Raw genomic sequence first — 15,216 nt, 5'->3', positions numbered from 1 at the left:
GCCCAGTGTGATAAGCCAGACAGTGGGGATGCACATCTTTAACTCCAGAACTTAAAAGGCAGAGGCAGGTGAATCTCTGTGAGTTCGAGGCCAGCCTGGTCTGCAGACCAAGTTCTAGGACAGGCCCCAAAGCTATAGAGAAAATCTTTCTTGAAAAACAAAAAGCAAAACAAAACCAAAAGTTCAGTGTGATAGCTTATGCTTAACATGTAAACATATCATAAGTTGAGGCAGGAAGACAATGAGTCATGGTCAGCTTGTACCATAAAGCTGTCCCTGCCCTCACAACAAAAACAAACAAATTATAGCAGTTTTATTGATGATACTGCATTTTTAGGGCATTTTTTGTCTTATTGGTCTTTTAATAGAAATGTATTCTCCAAAGAAGATGAGTGGCAATATAAAGTCTTTATTAGCTGGCCTGTAACTACAATGAATATTTGGAGTCCCATTGTAGCCCCCAGCTTTTCTCAGGGTAAGCAGTTAAGCACAGGATCAAATCCTGGGTGGAAAAATGTTAGTTAATAAGAACAGTTAGCCAAAAAGAAACTGCAGAAGCCCCAAAACAAGGCTAGTTACTGCTGTCTGGTAGACTGGCCTCCAGCAGCACAGGGCTTTGATAGGAATTTACGGAGTTGGCAAGGCTAAACATTTGTGCTCAGGGAGGGTTAGGGAAGAAAGGCACTCACAAACTCATTTGGTGTTTTTCTTCTATATTCTTTCTCTTATTTAGTCTCTCTATTTATTATCTCTCCCTTATCCTATGTTGTTTTAGAGCTTTTATACCCCAACAGAATCGTTCAGACAGTACAAGGGCCAACACAGTTGCATTCTGGTTTTTAGCAAATGATTATAGGTAAAACATGTTTTTCATTTCCCTCACAGGATTAAACAGTTTATGTATTATAGGTGAAGAACAAATTATCCAAAGAACCCTCATACATTCATACCCAAGCAACTTGTTATGGACTAACCATGTGGCAAACAATGTGTTCTTGTCAAGTCTTTTAATGGCAGGCTGCATTTTGCAGTTACATAGAAAGGGCCAATTACTTTATTACTTATCTTGAGAGGTAATCTCATAAGGAATCTTAAGACAATCACAAACCTAAACTTTTATAAATAAAAAAGAATCAGTCACCTCTACTTTAAATCTTTATAGTGCATATCCACTCATTAATAGTATTTCACATCAGGAGATTGAGGACATAAATGGGTATAAGAAATTAATCATCACCTTTGGACATCAACCAAACCTGATAAGGAGAGAACATCAGCCATTAATAACTGGCTGCTTTGTTCTTGTTCCCTGACCTTAAAAAGTTCCACATTCAACTATGTACCTTTCTAAAACTTTAGATTGTCCTCTTGTCTTTTTAACCTCAAAGTTATTTAACAAAAAAAATCTTAGTCTAAGTTAATTATTTTCAAAGCTTTGTTTCAGTTGTGATGCGCTCTGAGACCTGTGAACACATCTCCCAACATTAAGGTTAAAAGAATTTAAACTAGCTGGGCTATGGGGACACAAGACTTAGTATTAACTTGAGTGACAATCCGTACAGCTCCTTAGGAGAGACTCACAGACCTTGGCTATAAAACATAACCTTGTATTATTTTTATTCATCAAAACTCTGTATAAGCTATCATTACTATTATTAGACAGTACAGCTTAGAAAGGGGTCATTATCTTAAGAATTCACAGGTAAAAATGTGCAGTAAAATGGGATGTTTCCAAGAGATAAACACATTATACCACAGGCAGTGGAGATCTTCCCACATGTACTGACACCATGCTAAATACCAGAGAAAGAGAGCCACAGCAAACATGTAAAGGCCCAACAGAAGCAAGGGACATTCTGGGGTCTTAGTCCCGAGTAGTCTAGTCTAAACGAGATTGACACATCAGAGGATTCCCTTCTGCTGGGTTGACACCGGGATCTTCAACTGCAACTCATTGCTCCTCCTGCATGGCCCACAGCAGTTAGTACATCTAAAGAGTTTCCCAGAACAGATTTTTATTGTAGTAGGTCTTCCTTAAAGTTTGACAGGCGGTGCTGTCCAAATGCTGAGTTTTATGGCCAACCTGTTACTTTCATTATGGTGTCAGTTTTGACAAGGTCTGATGGACTACTAAGGTCTCGGGGCCTGTCACAATACATCATGGCTTTCTCTGTTTTTTTTTTTTGTTTGTTTGTTTGTTTTTGACATGTTTTGTTTTTGTGTGAGCATTTCTTGTGCTTACTTTTTTTGTTACTTTTCTTAGCAAAGTAACTAAACAAAGATAAACGAAAAGTGGTTAGGTAACTCGGTTATAGATTACCTGTACAGTGTATGTTAAGCTGTAGGATTTAATCCCCAGCACTGCAAGAACAACTAAAAAAATACCTACTTCTATAAAGTAGCTGAGACCTTTGAATCTGGCATTGTTTGTTTTCATAAACCTCGCCACCAGGGAAAGAGTAAGGGAAGAAGCTTACTTTTCAAGGGATGTTTCTACTAATGTATTTTTTTTAGCCCTTTGAAATAGAGAAACAAATAAACCGGGGGTTTTTCAACAGGTATGATAGAGTCTTGCTGTCCCACAGAATCTTTGTGAACATGCTCCTTCAAAAAAGCTCATTTAGAATATTTATTAAGGACTCACATGAGTTCAATTTCGCCTAGTTATTTTAAAATAAAAGAAATAATAGAATACCCCTTCACAAATTTAACATTTTTAGACTGAGAAATCTATTTCCTAATTTCTCTTATCATTCACAAAGGTCTCCTTGAACAATATCAAGCAGCTTTCAAGGAAGTATTTTAACATGTATAATAAATGAAAGTAGCAGCATTCAGGCCCACATAGTCCTGAATTAAGCTCACCATTTATGATTCTCTTAATTGTCATTTTAAGGGAAATTAACCTTGGAGTTATTGCTAGTTCTCAGATAAAATCTGGGTCTGATTGTGTCTCCTGTAAGGTGGCTGTGGCTTCAATCCTAGGACTTTACTGCTTTTTGTATCAAGAGCCTAATAAGATGGCAAGTCCAATAGCTCTCAGAGTTTCTAGAACTATCCATGCATTTGTTTAGCTCAAAACATGTACTTCCCAAAATTTCAGTTAATGTAAAAATACTTTTAGGTGATGCAAAAAAGCACTTTCACTTTTCAGAGTTTTGCGTATTAACTTGACAAGATGTGGAATTCCTGAGAATTCATATTTTCGACATTTTTTCTGAATATGTTAACATGATCATTTATATATGATTTCAATTTTACATAGTGTCTCATTACCTTAAACCTCTATAATGATATCCCATTCTGTCTTGTCTTTTTAAACATGACAGAACTTTCCCCATGTTTCTCCCCACTTTCTAGCTCCCTTTTTAAAAATTTTACTGTTGGGAGCACATAGTTTATTGAATGCTCTCTTGTTTCATTCCACCCACAGACATAAATCTATACCTGCATTTGTAAAGCTTAACATAGGCTTTTCATAACTGTGTATTTTTTCGTCCATAAATTTTTTGTTAATTTACTTCAGTTGTGGATATATTTTTGTAAAGTTTTCTTAATAATGTAGTAAAACTGGTTATTAAAGATTATGGTTCTAGGATTTACTTTCTATGGCATTAATTTTCTCTCTACCAGCTAGAACTAGAGTAATACCTTTTCCCTTTGCTAATTATTTTGAATAATTTGAGATTTTCATCTCAGATAAACTTCCATATCTAATGGCCTAAGTACTTTCTGGTTCATTTCTGAGATATACATGGCTTTATAGAACAGTTTTCTTCTTAAAAATATTTTATGTGTGTGGGTGTTTTCCCTGCTTGTATGTCTGTGAACCATAAGATTGCAGTGCCCATGGAGGTCAGATTCCCTGGGACTGAAGTTAGTGTGATCAGTTATATGGGTTCTAGGAATCTTCCCTGGGTTGCCTGCAATAGAGATCAGTGTTCTCAATCATTAGGACATTTCTTTGCACCCTCACTTTTAATTCTTGATTTAGATGGGACGTCATATCTTTTTCCAGTGTGTGTCTTTTTAACTGCCATAAGAAACCACTTTGTGCCTATTCTCCTTGTTATGTTTTTGTTCTTGGAACTTTTAGGTCTCATTTATTTTAATTTCTTCATATACTTCTTTCTAGTAATGTTTTCTATTTTGTTTTGTGAGTACCTGAACCAGGAATAACCACAGTCAGGCATGGTGGTTTATGGGCTGCAGTTCTAATTAGCATCCAGTACAATGGTGGGGGGGGACTGAGAGAGACTGGAGTCTGAGTTTAACACTGAGTCTCAGAACAACATAGGCTAGAGAGTAAGATGCTGTCTCAAAAATGTGGCAGAATCCCCTAATTTCAAATGTACCATGTATTTAATGTGCACATTGTATATCTCTGGGTCTGTTATTCCCTCTAAGCAGCTCCTTTCTGGCAGAAATTTGAGTGAATAAAAATTTCATTGTTATTAGAATTGTATTTATACTCTGAAGTTTTCTTATACCTATCTGTAATTTAATAATAGAGTCATTAGATTCCCATATGACACTTACTTTTCTTCTATATTTTAGTAGTTTTCTGTTCAATTTTAGTCTAGAATAAGAATATTTCAGAATGATTTAAATTCTTTTAAAATATGAGACATGTTTCAGGCCCAATATCTTACAAATTTCTTCCTGTGTAATTCTTATTTCCTGGGTTAATGGGAGCAGTGCTTTCTTATGGCAGTAATAACGTATCAGACTTTTGGGGGCTTTTAATTCCTTTTTTAATTCATCAAGTACATAGGCACCTCCTAAAGATTATATTTATGAGCGCATGCTCTCATGTTTCAGACCAGAAACCTCACGGTTGCTCATCTGGTCTCTGATTCTTTATACTAACTGCCTAAAAGTTTGCATTAGGGAAGAAACATAGACAGCACAAAAGGAATTTCCTGCTTTATAAGATGAGATGCAGTCTGTATTCATAAACTCAAATTTCAAATAAACACTACGCTTCTACTTCTTGGCCCCAACACAGTTTGTGTGTTTTCAAGTCTTTCTCAGAACCTCTTTTGAAATGGAAGGAGGCATTTGGACTTCATCTTGGCTTTTTTTTCTTTTTCATTTTATCTTGGAAATAAAGTCGCAGTCTCTGGTCCAGACTCCCTCAAACTCAGGACCGTCTAGCCTCAGCTTTTAGTGTAGTGAGGCTACAAAAGGATGTTAGCATTATTCTGTGACAGCCTCCCCGGTACTAGCTCTTTCACTTGCTTTTTTTCTACTTTATGCAGTTTTTTTTCTTCCTTATGATGTGCTTATCTGTGGCACATCATAAATCTTTTACCACTCATGCAATGAAAATACTTTGTGACTTTCTCTTATACTCATATGTGATTTTAGTTGATTCCCTTTGATTTTTAAGTCTATTGTACTCATGTTGGTAGGTTCTACATTCTTCATGCATTTTCACTATGTTGTTCATTTATTCCTTTGTTTTGACAGGAAATATTGGCCTCACAGAAACTGGCCTTTTAAACTGAATTCTGATAATATTTTACAGGTGTATAAGATGCAAAAAATATGACCAAGACAACATGTGCATGAAGCTTAATTTTACATGTGTAGAACAGCCCACACAACTAATCTCTGAGAAGCCCACACACGTTCCTAGCTGTGTCTTACTTTCTTATGAGCACCTTTTCATCCTAACCCTTATGCTTAAGCCTGCATTAAAGAGTCCTTCATAAAAAACCTTTAAAAAGCCTACAAAAGTTTTAGTGAAATTATCAATGCTGATTATACTATGCACAAATCAGTGTACTTGTTATCATAATGAATATGACTTGGCTGGACTTGCATGTAAATGGCTACAGTATTATTTAATCCTCTTCTACATACATACTGAAATTAAAAGACCCTTTGAACGCTGAAGATATGGCTCAGTGGATAAAAACCCTTAAATTATGTTATTGTGAGTATCTGAGTTCAAGTTCACAAAATGACATTTAAAGTCCAGGACAAAAGTACCTGTCTGTGATTACAGTGCTCCTATACTTAGGTGGAGACTTGAGACTACACAAAAGCTGATAGGCCACAGTGTGGCAGACAAAAGATTGGACAACAAATTGATCTTACTTCAAATGGAGTAGAAGTTGAGGATATATATCAGAGGTTGTCCTTTGACCTATAATGTGTTCTATGGCAACACACACACACACACGCCACACAAAAGCACACACAGACCTGTGAGCGATTTTGACAATAAGATATGATAAGTGATCTTATTTTACCCAGTCAGCCACCCATGAATTCCGATTCTGATCCCTATCATAATCCCATGGCCATCCCAGTAACAGAGAGACAAATGCCCGCCTGCATGAAGAAAGATGCCCATATCTAAACTTTTGAACTAGAATTACACAAAAGAGCCTTTTAAATTTCGAGAAAATATGTGTAAATTTCTGAAACATTGGCTCTAGGCCCTGGTATTGTTCAAATAATTTCATTTCTGTGCATGAAATAAATTAATACTTACAGGCACTTGTCAAGCAGTCATTATTTGCTTTTATTTTCTTTTTTTTGAAGCAAGGTCTTACTATATAACACAGGCTAGGGCTGGCCTGAAACTCATGGGATTGCTCTCAATTCCACTCTTAGTGCTAGAATTATAGCCATGCACCACCGTCCTGGCTCAGTTTTTATTATCACTGTTAGCACCCCTTTGCTGATTCAACACTGTACAAGTGTAAAATTAACACTTGTGACACAAAGATGTCAGTTAAATAGTGGAGGACGTGAAATCATAATGCTCAACTAGACCTTTAATCCCTGTACCCAGCTGCCTGTCCAGTACCATTGAAAGAGTACTTGGAGCACAGCAGTGTGATAAAAGAAGTTGCATTAAGGCTATTGTGTTCTTTTGAACTGTGGACATGTTGAATGTGTGGGGGTGGGCTCTGTGTGGGGGTGGGCTCAGCGGCCCTGCGGCTAGGGAAGAAAGGCATGGGACAGCTGCTTTTTCCACACAGTCCCACAGTCCAGGCTCCAGTGTCTGGAGCTATCTGTCAAGCTGTCTACTCATTCCCTCTCCTGTGTAGGGTCTTCAACTTCCACCTTTGCCCTTGTCAGTCTGTACCCTAGTCGCATGGTTCTTCACACAGCCTTGCCCAGAGCTGTGCTCTTCCTTGCTCCACTTGGATATCCTATTGCTGACATTCTGGAGACCCTTCCTTGAAGCTCATCCCCTGAGGTCTTCTGGGTTTAATTGAGAAAAGACAGTTCTGCTGAAGAAACAATCAGAGGTATGTTTTCTGAGACTGTGTGAATATATCAATGCTAAAATAAGTAAACAAACAGAGGAGATAATGATCAAAGAAGGGAATAAAAGGAATGTGGATTCAGGTGGTCAGAGAAAGTACTCTCTCTGTATGTAGTAATTTGTCCAATATATAAAATAGCTGTTTATATGTGTCAAGATACCCTAACTGGTATTTACAGTCAATGGTCTACTGTGGGATTTTAAAGATTTCAATATATGACTTTAATTTATAATATAATATTACAAAATAGCACTATTACATGTATAGTCACTATGAAGTAGAAGATGCAACATACACATGACTGAGAGCCAAACAGTTGGGAATACAAAAGCACATAACATCCAGCACTAGCAGTAAAGCCCTGATAATATTAGGATACATTTTGATTATATTTCCATTCCTTAAAGTTTGAGGAAACAGTGTGCTTAATGTCAACACTAAAGTAAACTGTTTAATATAGTGGGTATTAGTCTAAAGTGGTTGTCTGAATTATAATTTAAAAATTAAAATGGAGATCCTGAGCAACTTAAGCTATATTTCAGTTCTTCAGAAGTAAAAGGAGGCTAGTGAACTAGAAAGCATACCTAAAAATTGTTCACAGTAATTTCTAATGGCATATAAAAAGTCCAGTGTAATTTATATGTAGTATTTGGGGTAAATTACTGCTGAACAAATAGGCATGAGATCTGAAATAGTCAATATTATTACATTTGTGAATTGTGGGTAATTTGATATATAAGGCTAAGATCTATACCATAAGCTTTTTATGTTTAAAATTTCCCTGGACTGATAAAAGAGTCCTCATTAACTCATATAGCTTGAAGTCTAAAGAGAAAGTATGTTCTAGACAGGTTAGATGTGTGAAGTTTTGACAAAGCCAATATCCAAAAAAAAAATTCACAATGTCTATGAAAAGGTCAAAGGACATACAACTAAGAGTTCCTTGATTCTTGAGAGAAAACATGGCTATCAATTAAGAAGTTAGCCTTTAAAAATATTAAATATGGATCATACGTCTAACTAAAATTGACTTTCAATTGGGCACAATAAAGTTCACAGGACAAACAACATTCATCACCATAAATGCTGTCCATAAATATTTAAGGGTCATTTACATCTGTTTACACGGTATAGAAATTTTTCTTTATTGAATTTCTACACAGTGTATTTCCCAAACTTGTGTATAAACACATAGTTTTTCTCTACAACATTATCAATGTCCACCTGTTAACGAACTGTTACTTTTTGATTCTGACCTATTTTATGCTTTTGCTTGCCCTGTTGTATAAGTAGAGGCTTTAAAACAACACAAGCATTTCAAAATTTATGTTTATTTCCAAGTAAGTTTTATAACTCCTTTGATTTTTTAAATCACATCTGCAATTTAATTAATAGATCTTTACCTTTGTTTCTGATACATTGTCTAATGTACATTTCTAGATATATAACCATTAAATGAAAAGTTGTATGTTTCATGCTCAAAACTTTTATTTAATATCATATGATCATTCTTAGGTTTGTTATAAATTATTGGTACTGAAAACATTCCATGGCTTCAAAGTTTATTATTAATTGCTGTTGGCTCTTTTAACGTGATAGTTGAGATCTGAACCTTTTCTATTTTTCTTAATAATTTGCTCAATAATCCTTAAGCTTATTCTATCCTATTTCACGTTATTTTGCTTCATTTCCCTGATTTTCTTATTTTTATTGTTTAATAATATTCTTCCTTGCGTGGTATTGTTTTATTGGTTTTATTTAGTAGTGATTTACACTTTGACTTGGATGAGTATATCATAGACATTTAATAGTTTCTTTAAATTTAGGGTTTAAGATTTTTTTCTAATAGAATTGTTTTGGCAAGCAAAACGCTATTTTTAGAAATAAGAATAGTAAATTAAATATTTGAAACATTGTATGTTCTAATAAACAAGTGGGGATAGGAAGGAAGCATGATTATTACGATAAAAAACATAAAACTACACTCTAAAAGTCAGTATGTGACCACGGTAAATACACTTAGCATTTTAAAAATACGTGTAAAATTATTAGCCCGAGAGAATACATATGCGAAATGACAGAAAAAAATAATCGGTGTGGAAACGGGAATGAGCCACTTAACGGTGCAAGGCCGGCATTCTGAAAGTCTCTGTATAGAAAAGAAAGGCGGCAAACAAAGGGTCTTCATGCAGCGAAAGAAAAGTTAAAACCCCGTCATCGTCAATGCCGCTCAAAGCCCCAGCTTCTACACTGTTGGGGGGCGAAAATAAAAGCCACAAAGGCGGGCATCTGAAAGGCGCTGGGAGCTTCAGTCAGAGGGCTCCCTCCTAATTAAAGCGCGCCCGGTCACGTTAACCCTTCGAGGGAAGAAAGAGCCCCGAACGATCCTGTCATTTCTAGACGCGCCACCCGAACGATCCTGTCATTTCTAGACGCGCCGCCGTGCGCGCCGCCGCCTGTGCAGAAAAGCTGCGCTTCGGCGGGGCACGGCTGCGTTTTAAAAATCAGTCGCCCGCCGGCGAGAGGCGAAATCCACCGAGAAATCCGTTCGTGAAGCCGATAAGAAATGTTTTTAAAAAGCTCCGGCAGCCGGGAGCCGCCGTGGGCAAAGGCGAACGATTGTAGCGTCTTCTGGCACAAAACGAAAGTAATCAAAGAGGACGCGTACAACCGAAAGCAGCAGAGGTTGCACATCAACCTCCAGGGGACCGGGTGTGCAAACGGGGGCCGGGGGCTTCAGACACACGCCGGCGGCTCCGCTAGCCGAGATCGGCGCGGGAAAAACATGGCGGAGGCCATTTCCGGTGCTAACCGGAAGTTGGTGTTACACCCGGAAGTGTCCCCCATCTGAAAATCAGGTCGGAACTAAAGTTCACAGGGAGCCGGTTTCCGATGGGAAGACAAAAATTGGTGCACTTCCTGCCGAGAAGCCGCGGAGATCACTCCAGCTCCGGCTCCGCCGATTCAGACACAAAATAGATATAATATTACACTTTTTGGACAGAGTAAGGGGCAGGGAATACAAATGGAAGAGTCTGCAGCTCCCATGAGGCCCTACGAGGCCGCTGGAGCCGAGGCAGGTGCTGAGGGAGGGGAGGGTTTGTCTGGTCCCCCCCTTCCAGAGTTTGAGGCCTCCGGAGCTTCTGGAGCAGTCAGCTCAGCCTCTGTGCAAGAGGCGTCGGGTTTGGCACCGCTCCGTATGGCTCCTGCGTCAGCGGACCGACGCGCAGCGAGTTTGAGGCCAGCTCCAGCCGCAGGGGGCGGAGCCAGGTCTGGTTCTGAGCGGAACAGTGGCAGCTGGACCAAGCAAATCCTCTGCAGGTATTATCTGCATGGGCAGTGCAAGGAGGGCGATAACTGTCGTTACTCTCACGATCTCTCTGGGCGGCGCAAAGCTAGGGGGGGGCAAGATTCCCAGCCTGGGGCCTCTGCAGATAGAGGGCCCAAGATGGCCACTCAATGGGAGCCCCCGACTCAGGAAGTGGCGGAAGCCCCCCCTACTGCATCCTCCAGCTTTTTGCCTCTGATTGGCTCGGCTGCTGAAAGGGGCTTCCCCGAAGTTGAGATTGACAATGCAGGCATTGGCTCAGCTGCTGAAGGGGGCTTCTCTGAAGCAGAGATTGACAATGCAGGCCTAGCTGCAGCCGCTGCGGGAGGAGCGGGTGCTGAAGGCTGGGAGGGAGCAATTGAGTTTGTTCCAGGACAGCCCTACCGAGGTCGCATGATCCCCCCACATGGTTTCGAGGCTTTTCCGCAGAGCCCGGAATTTGAGAGAGAGCACATGGCTATAGGCATGGGGATGCCGATGCCGATGCCAGTGCCAGTGCCGATGCCAGTGCCAATGCCAATGCCGATGCCAGTGCCAATGCCGCTCCCGCTTTGCCGCTATGCTGCCCGGGGAGAATGCCTCCGTGGGGAGAGTTGTGCGTACCCCCATGGAGAAATATGCGACATGTGCGGGCAGCAGGCCTTGCACCCTTGGGATGCAGCCCAGCAGGAAGCTCATAGGCGGGCCTGCGTTGAAGCACATGAGAGAGATATGGAGCTCTCCTTTGCTGTGCAGCGCAGCATGGACAAAGTGTGTGGCATCTGCATGGAGGTTGTCTATGAGAAAGCCGACCCCAGCGACCGCCGCTTTGGCATCCTTTTCAGCTGCAACCACACCTACTGTCTTAGGTGTATCCGCAGGTGGAGAAGTGCCACACAGTTTGAGAACAGAATCAGTAAGTCCTGCCCACAATGCAGGGTCTCTTCTTTCTTTGTCATTCCTAGTGAGTTCTGGGTGGAGGAAGAAGAGGAGAAGGAGAAACTTGTTCAGCAATATAAGGAGGGAATGAGCCAGAAAGCCTGCAGGTATTTTGCTGGAGGCTTAGGTTACTGCCCATTTGGAGAATATTGTTTTTACAAGCATGAATACCCTGAGGGCTGGAGAGATGAGCCTCCGAGGCCAGATGGTGGTGGATCGTCAAATGCATACTGGCATCAAGTTTTGGAGCCTGTGCAGTTGCGAGAGGGAAAAGTGCTGCTTAAAAGCCGAAAAAAGGAGTTTGCTGTGCTTCGCCTGGCCAACCAGTTGCTTAAGAAGTTGCTTTGCCTGAGAGGCAATTCTTCCTTCTCTGATAACCGTTGGCTCTTGCTTCAGTACCAGCTGGAAGAATATTTCAGTTTGAATCTGTAGTATCATGCTGTGGCACGTGGTCTAGTCTGCTAAGGCTCTGTTGTCTGCTGTTGCTTATTTCCCTTTATCGACTGACAAACCTATTGCTTTCAAAGGCTGTTGAGGCAATCTTTATGCAGTATTGCTGTTTTTCCCTCTATTTCCCTTTTCTTCTCACTAGGATTGTGATGTTATTCTGTGTTATAAAATAACAAGAGGTTATTAAAAGTATTGTTTGGTGGAATTAATATTTCTGTCAGCTGATGAATTGTGGTGTCTTTTTCCAACAGGATTCAATCACTTCTAGTCTAGTGTTTACAGTATCTCATTGTGAAGTCCCTTAAGAGTAAATGTGACAAGGTGACAAAAGTCTTTAACTGAATTATGAGCTTTTTGCTATATAGCCTTAAAAAAATGGACGCTTACAGGGCCTTGCAGCTGCTGTCTGTGTTTGTTTACATGTCTGTTTTTTCCCTTCTCTTTCAAGTGCACTTGTTAACTTGTGGTTACTTTGTGGTTCTGTTTTACTTGACCAAAATGAAGTGCATATGTTTACATGTTTTTATCCTGTTTGGCTTGATGTGAAATTATTTATATTTGGAAATATATATTTAAGAATGATATATATGCGTATATGTACACAAAGATGTATTTGGAAACAGATATACACTATAATATATATGTTTGAAGTAATGAAATAAATCCATAAATGAAAGCCCAATGTTAAAGTCTAGGTGTATGGACTGTGTGTGAATTGTGTGGATAATTTCTCTTCCCCTGCACTGATGTCAGTGATTAGCACCTAATAAAAATGACTGCTATGTGTATTGGACTCTTTCTAAGGGACTTATGAAGCGTGACTTTGATACTTCTTATGGCAGCATTAACAGCTTCTCTGTTAATAACCACGAAACCTATGTGCCTTTGCATGTAGTCATCATCTCATTTTTCTTAACGGTGACAATTCCTGAACTCAAATACACAGTTGTTTCTAGTCATATCTCAAATATCTGGGTCTTTTTATACTTTACAAACAAAGTATTTTGATGAAAGGTTTTCATAATAAAAATTCTAAGACCATCAGAGAAAATGAAAATATTGAAAACAGAATTTAAGAGTGGAAATTTAAAAGTGAGGCATAGGACTTTAAAAATGTTAAACAAAAATCCTGAAATCTTTTAATACAAATAAGCCATAATTTGATATGAAGCCATTTTTTAAAAATTCAAGTTGATTTTACTTGCTTTAAATAAAACTACATTCTACTTAAAATACACAATTATAGTTAAAATAAAAAATCAGGAGGATTGGGGGTAAAGTAACTGCAAATATTGTCAGTATAAAAGACCAAGTTTCTATTACACACTGCAGGAGGAGAAACATGTAAAAACAATAAACTGTAATTAACCTAGAATATGTATCTTCCTATTTTTCACCCTGTGTGACCACATTAAGCAAGTGACTAGGTCACAGAGGCCGCATAGTTCAAGTGTCCACTGGAAAGTTTTACTGTATCTTTTAGGAAATGAAAATGTTTTTTTATGCAATCACTAAACAGTACAGTTTCAAACCTCCCAATTTTGTAGAACAGAGTGCATTTTTCTTGACTGAAGTTGCTCAAGATTATACTGTGAGTCTTCATTTTCTGCTCTGCACCATGTTCTGACTGTAACAAAGCCAACATGCAGAATTTGTGTTTTGTTACAAAGCATAGTTTGAAGTACGCTTTCCAGAACTACCTTGCTTGGCACTTATAATTTTTCCTATGAGATGAAATAAATGAGTTGGGAAAAGCATTTACAGCAAGAATGGAGTACAAGCAATACATTTGCATGACACTTGAGATTAGATGGCTCTGCTACCTCTACCTGCTCATATTAACACTCAGAAAAAGTGTGTGGCTTAATTAATGTGCATCTTGTACACATGGGTTGATCAGCCAGGTGCAGCAGGGCATGGACAAGTTTCCACAAAATGGGGTGTCTTGTAGTTTCTGTCTGAATTGCATAGCACAGTGTTTCAGTCTTTTGTTTACAGTGTAGCTCAGCTTTCTGTATTGTAGCATGCCCTCTCTTCTGGTACTCTGAAACTATGTAGCCCTGTGAGATATGCCATAATCCCTCCCCCCCTTTTTTTTTATTTTGTTGTTGTTTTGAGACAGGGTTTTTCTGTAGCTTTGGCGCCTGTACTGGAAACTAGCTCTTGTAGACCAGGCGGATCTCGAACTCACAGAGATCCACCTGCCACTTCCTCCCGAGTGCTGGGATTAAAGTTGTGCACTACCACCACCTGGTTATTCTTTCCTCTTTAATTCCAAGCAAAACAACAGTTAGGAAGTCCCTGGACAGCTAGGTGTTTTCCCACCGGCTAGGAGTTGGGAGTGTGTCAGATAAGCCACAAAGAATGTGACCAAATGGGGCACTTTGAATCAAGGACTGCTGACTGTCAGCCCTCAAAGGAATTTCCCTAGTTAAGATCTGATGGGGCATCGATTTAAGCTTCAAAGGCTCTGGACTGTCTCCTAATGTACACTGCACAGCCTCATGAAATTACAGAATTTTATTCATTGAGTGTTGAAATAGGAAGTCATATTAATTTCAATAGTTATTATTGCTTGAAACCTAGTAGAAAAATGGCATAGAAGACAGATTATAGGGCAATAGAGGCCCGGTTAAGTCTCTTACCAGCCATGCCATCAAAGTGAGTACTTGTGTCTTCTACCTCAGTTTATACATAGGAGAAATGGGTGCAGTGTTATCAGTTTATATGATAATTGTGCAGAACAAGAAAGAGCAGTGTAGGGAAAAGGCATAAAACATTTAAAGGGGTTTATAATTATGTGGAATCTGCATGTCTCTCATCCCAAGTGGCTATTACCTAAATATGAATATTCTAGGTTTTTCTTTTATGAATTTTTGGAATTTGGAGTAAAAATTAATTTGAGATTATTTTTGTAGGATATAGGTGTAGTGTCTATCAGCCTTACATTAATAATTTTAATAGAGTTTTTCCAGCAGAAATAAAATCATACTTAAAACTAAATGTGTTCGATTTACTTGCTTAAGAATCCCAAACAGCAAGAGTATTTTTTATAGTAGATGCATAATGGGGAAATAACAAGATGCTTTTGAAAAATCAAAATTCCTTTTTCACTCATCAGGTCATTGAGAAAGAGGTTAATAACAGATGTCACAGCCACCAAAGCCAAGTGAATTTTTCTCATCTTCTTTCCCAAGAAGACTATAATTCCAGGCCAGCTCTTCTGGGGAA

At 39.0% G+C, this 15,216-nt stretch overlaps 1 protein-coding gene across 1 annotated transcript; it reads left to right on the top strand.

Moving 5' to 3' along the window:
- The first annotated feature begins 10,216 nt into the window (after positions 1-10,216).
- Mkrn3 (makorin ring finger protein 3) lies at positions 10,217-12,730 on the top strand. Its single transcript, XM_041651736.1, has one exon. It carries the CDS (start codon positions 10,315-10,317, stop codon positions 11,965-11,967), a length of 1,653 nt encoding a protein of 550 aa, XP_041507670.1. The 5' UTR covers positions 10,217-10,314; the 3' UTR covers positions 11,968-12,730.
- The last annotated feature ends 2,486 nt before the right edge of the window (positions 12,731-15,216 follow it).

This window comes from Microtus oregoni, unplaced genomic scaffold (assembly GCF_018167655.1).
Source record: "Microtus oregoni isolate MIOR12 unplaced genomic scaffold, Mior012 000000F_ref0000247, whole genome shotgun sequence".
Classification (NCBI taxonomy): domain Eukaryota; kingdom Metazoa; phylum Chordata; class Mammalia; order Rodentia; family Cricetidae; genus Microtus; species Microtus oregoni.
Note: the sequence above shows the minus strand (reverse complement) of the source record. Positions and strands in the feature narration are given on the sequence as shown.

What these genes read in the sequence shown, in the direction of transcription:
- Mkrn3 (XM_041651736.1), top strand. Translation starts at nt 10,315, where the DNA reads ATGGAAGAGTCTGCAGCTCCCATGAGGCCCTACGAGGCCGCTGGAGCC.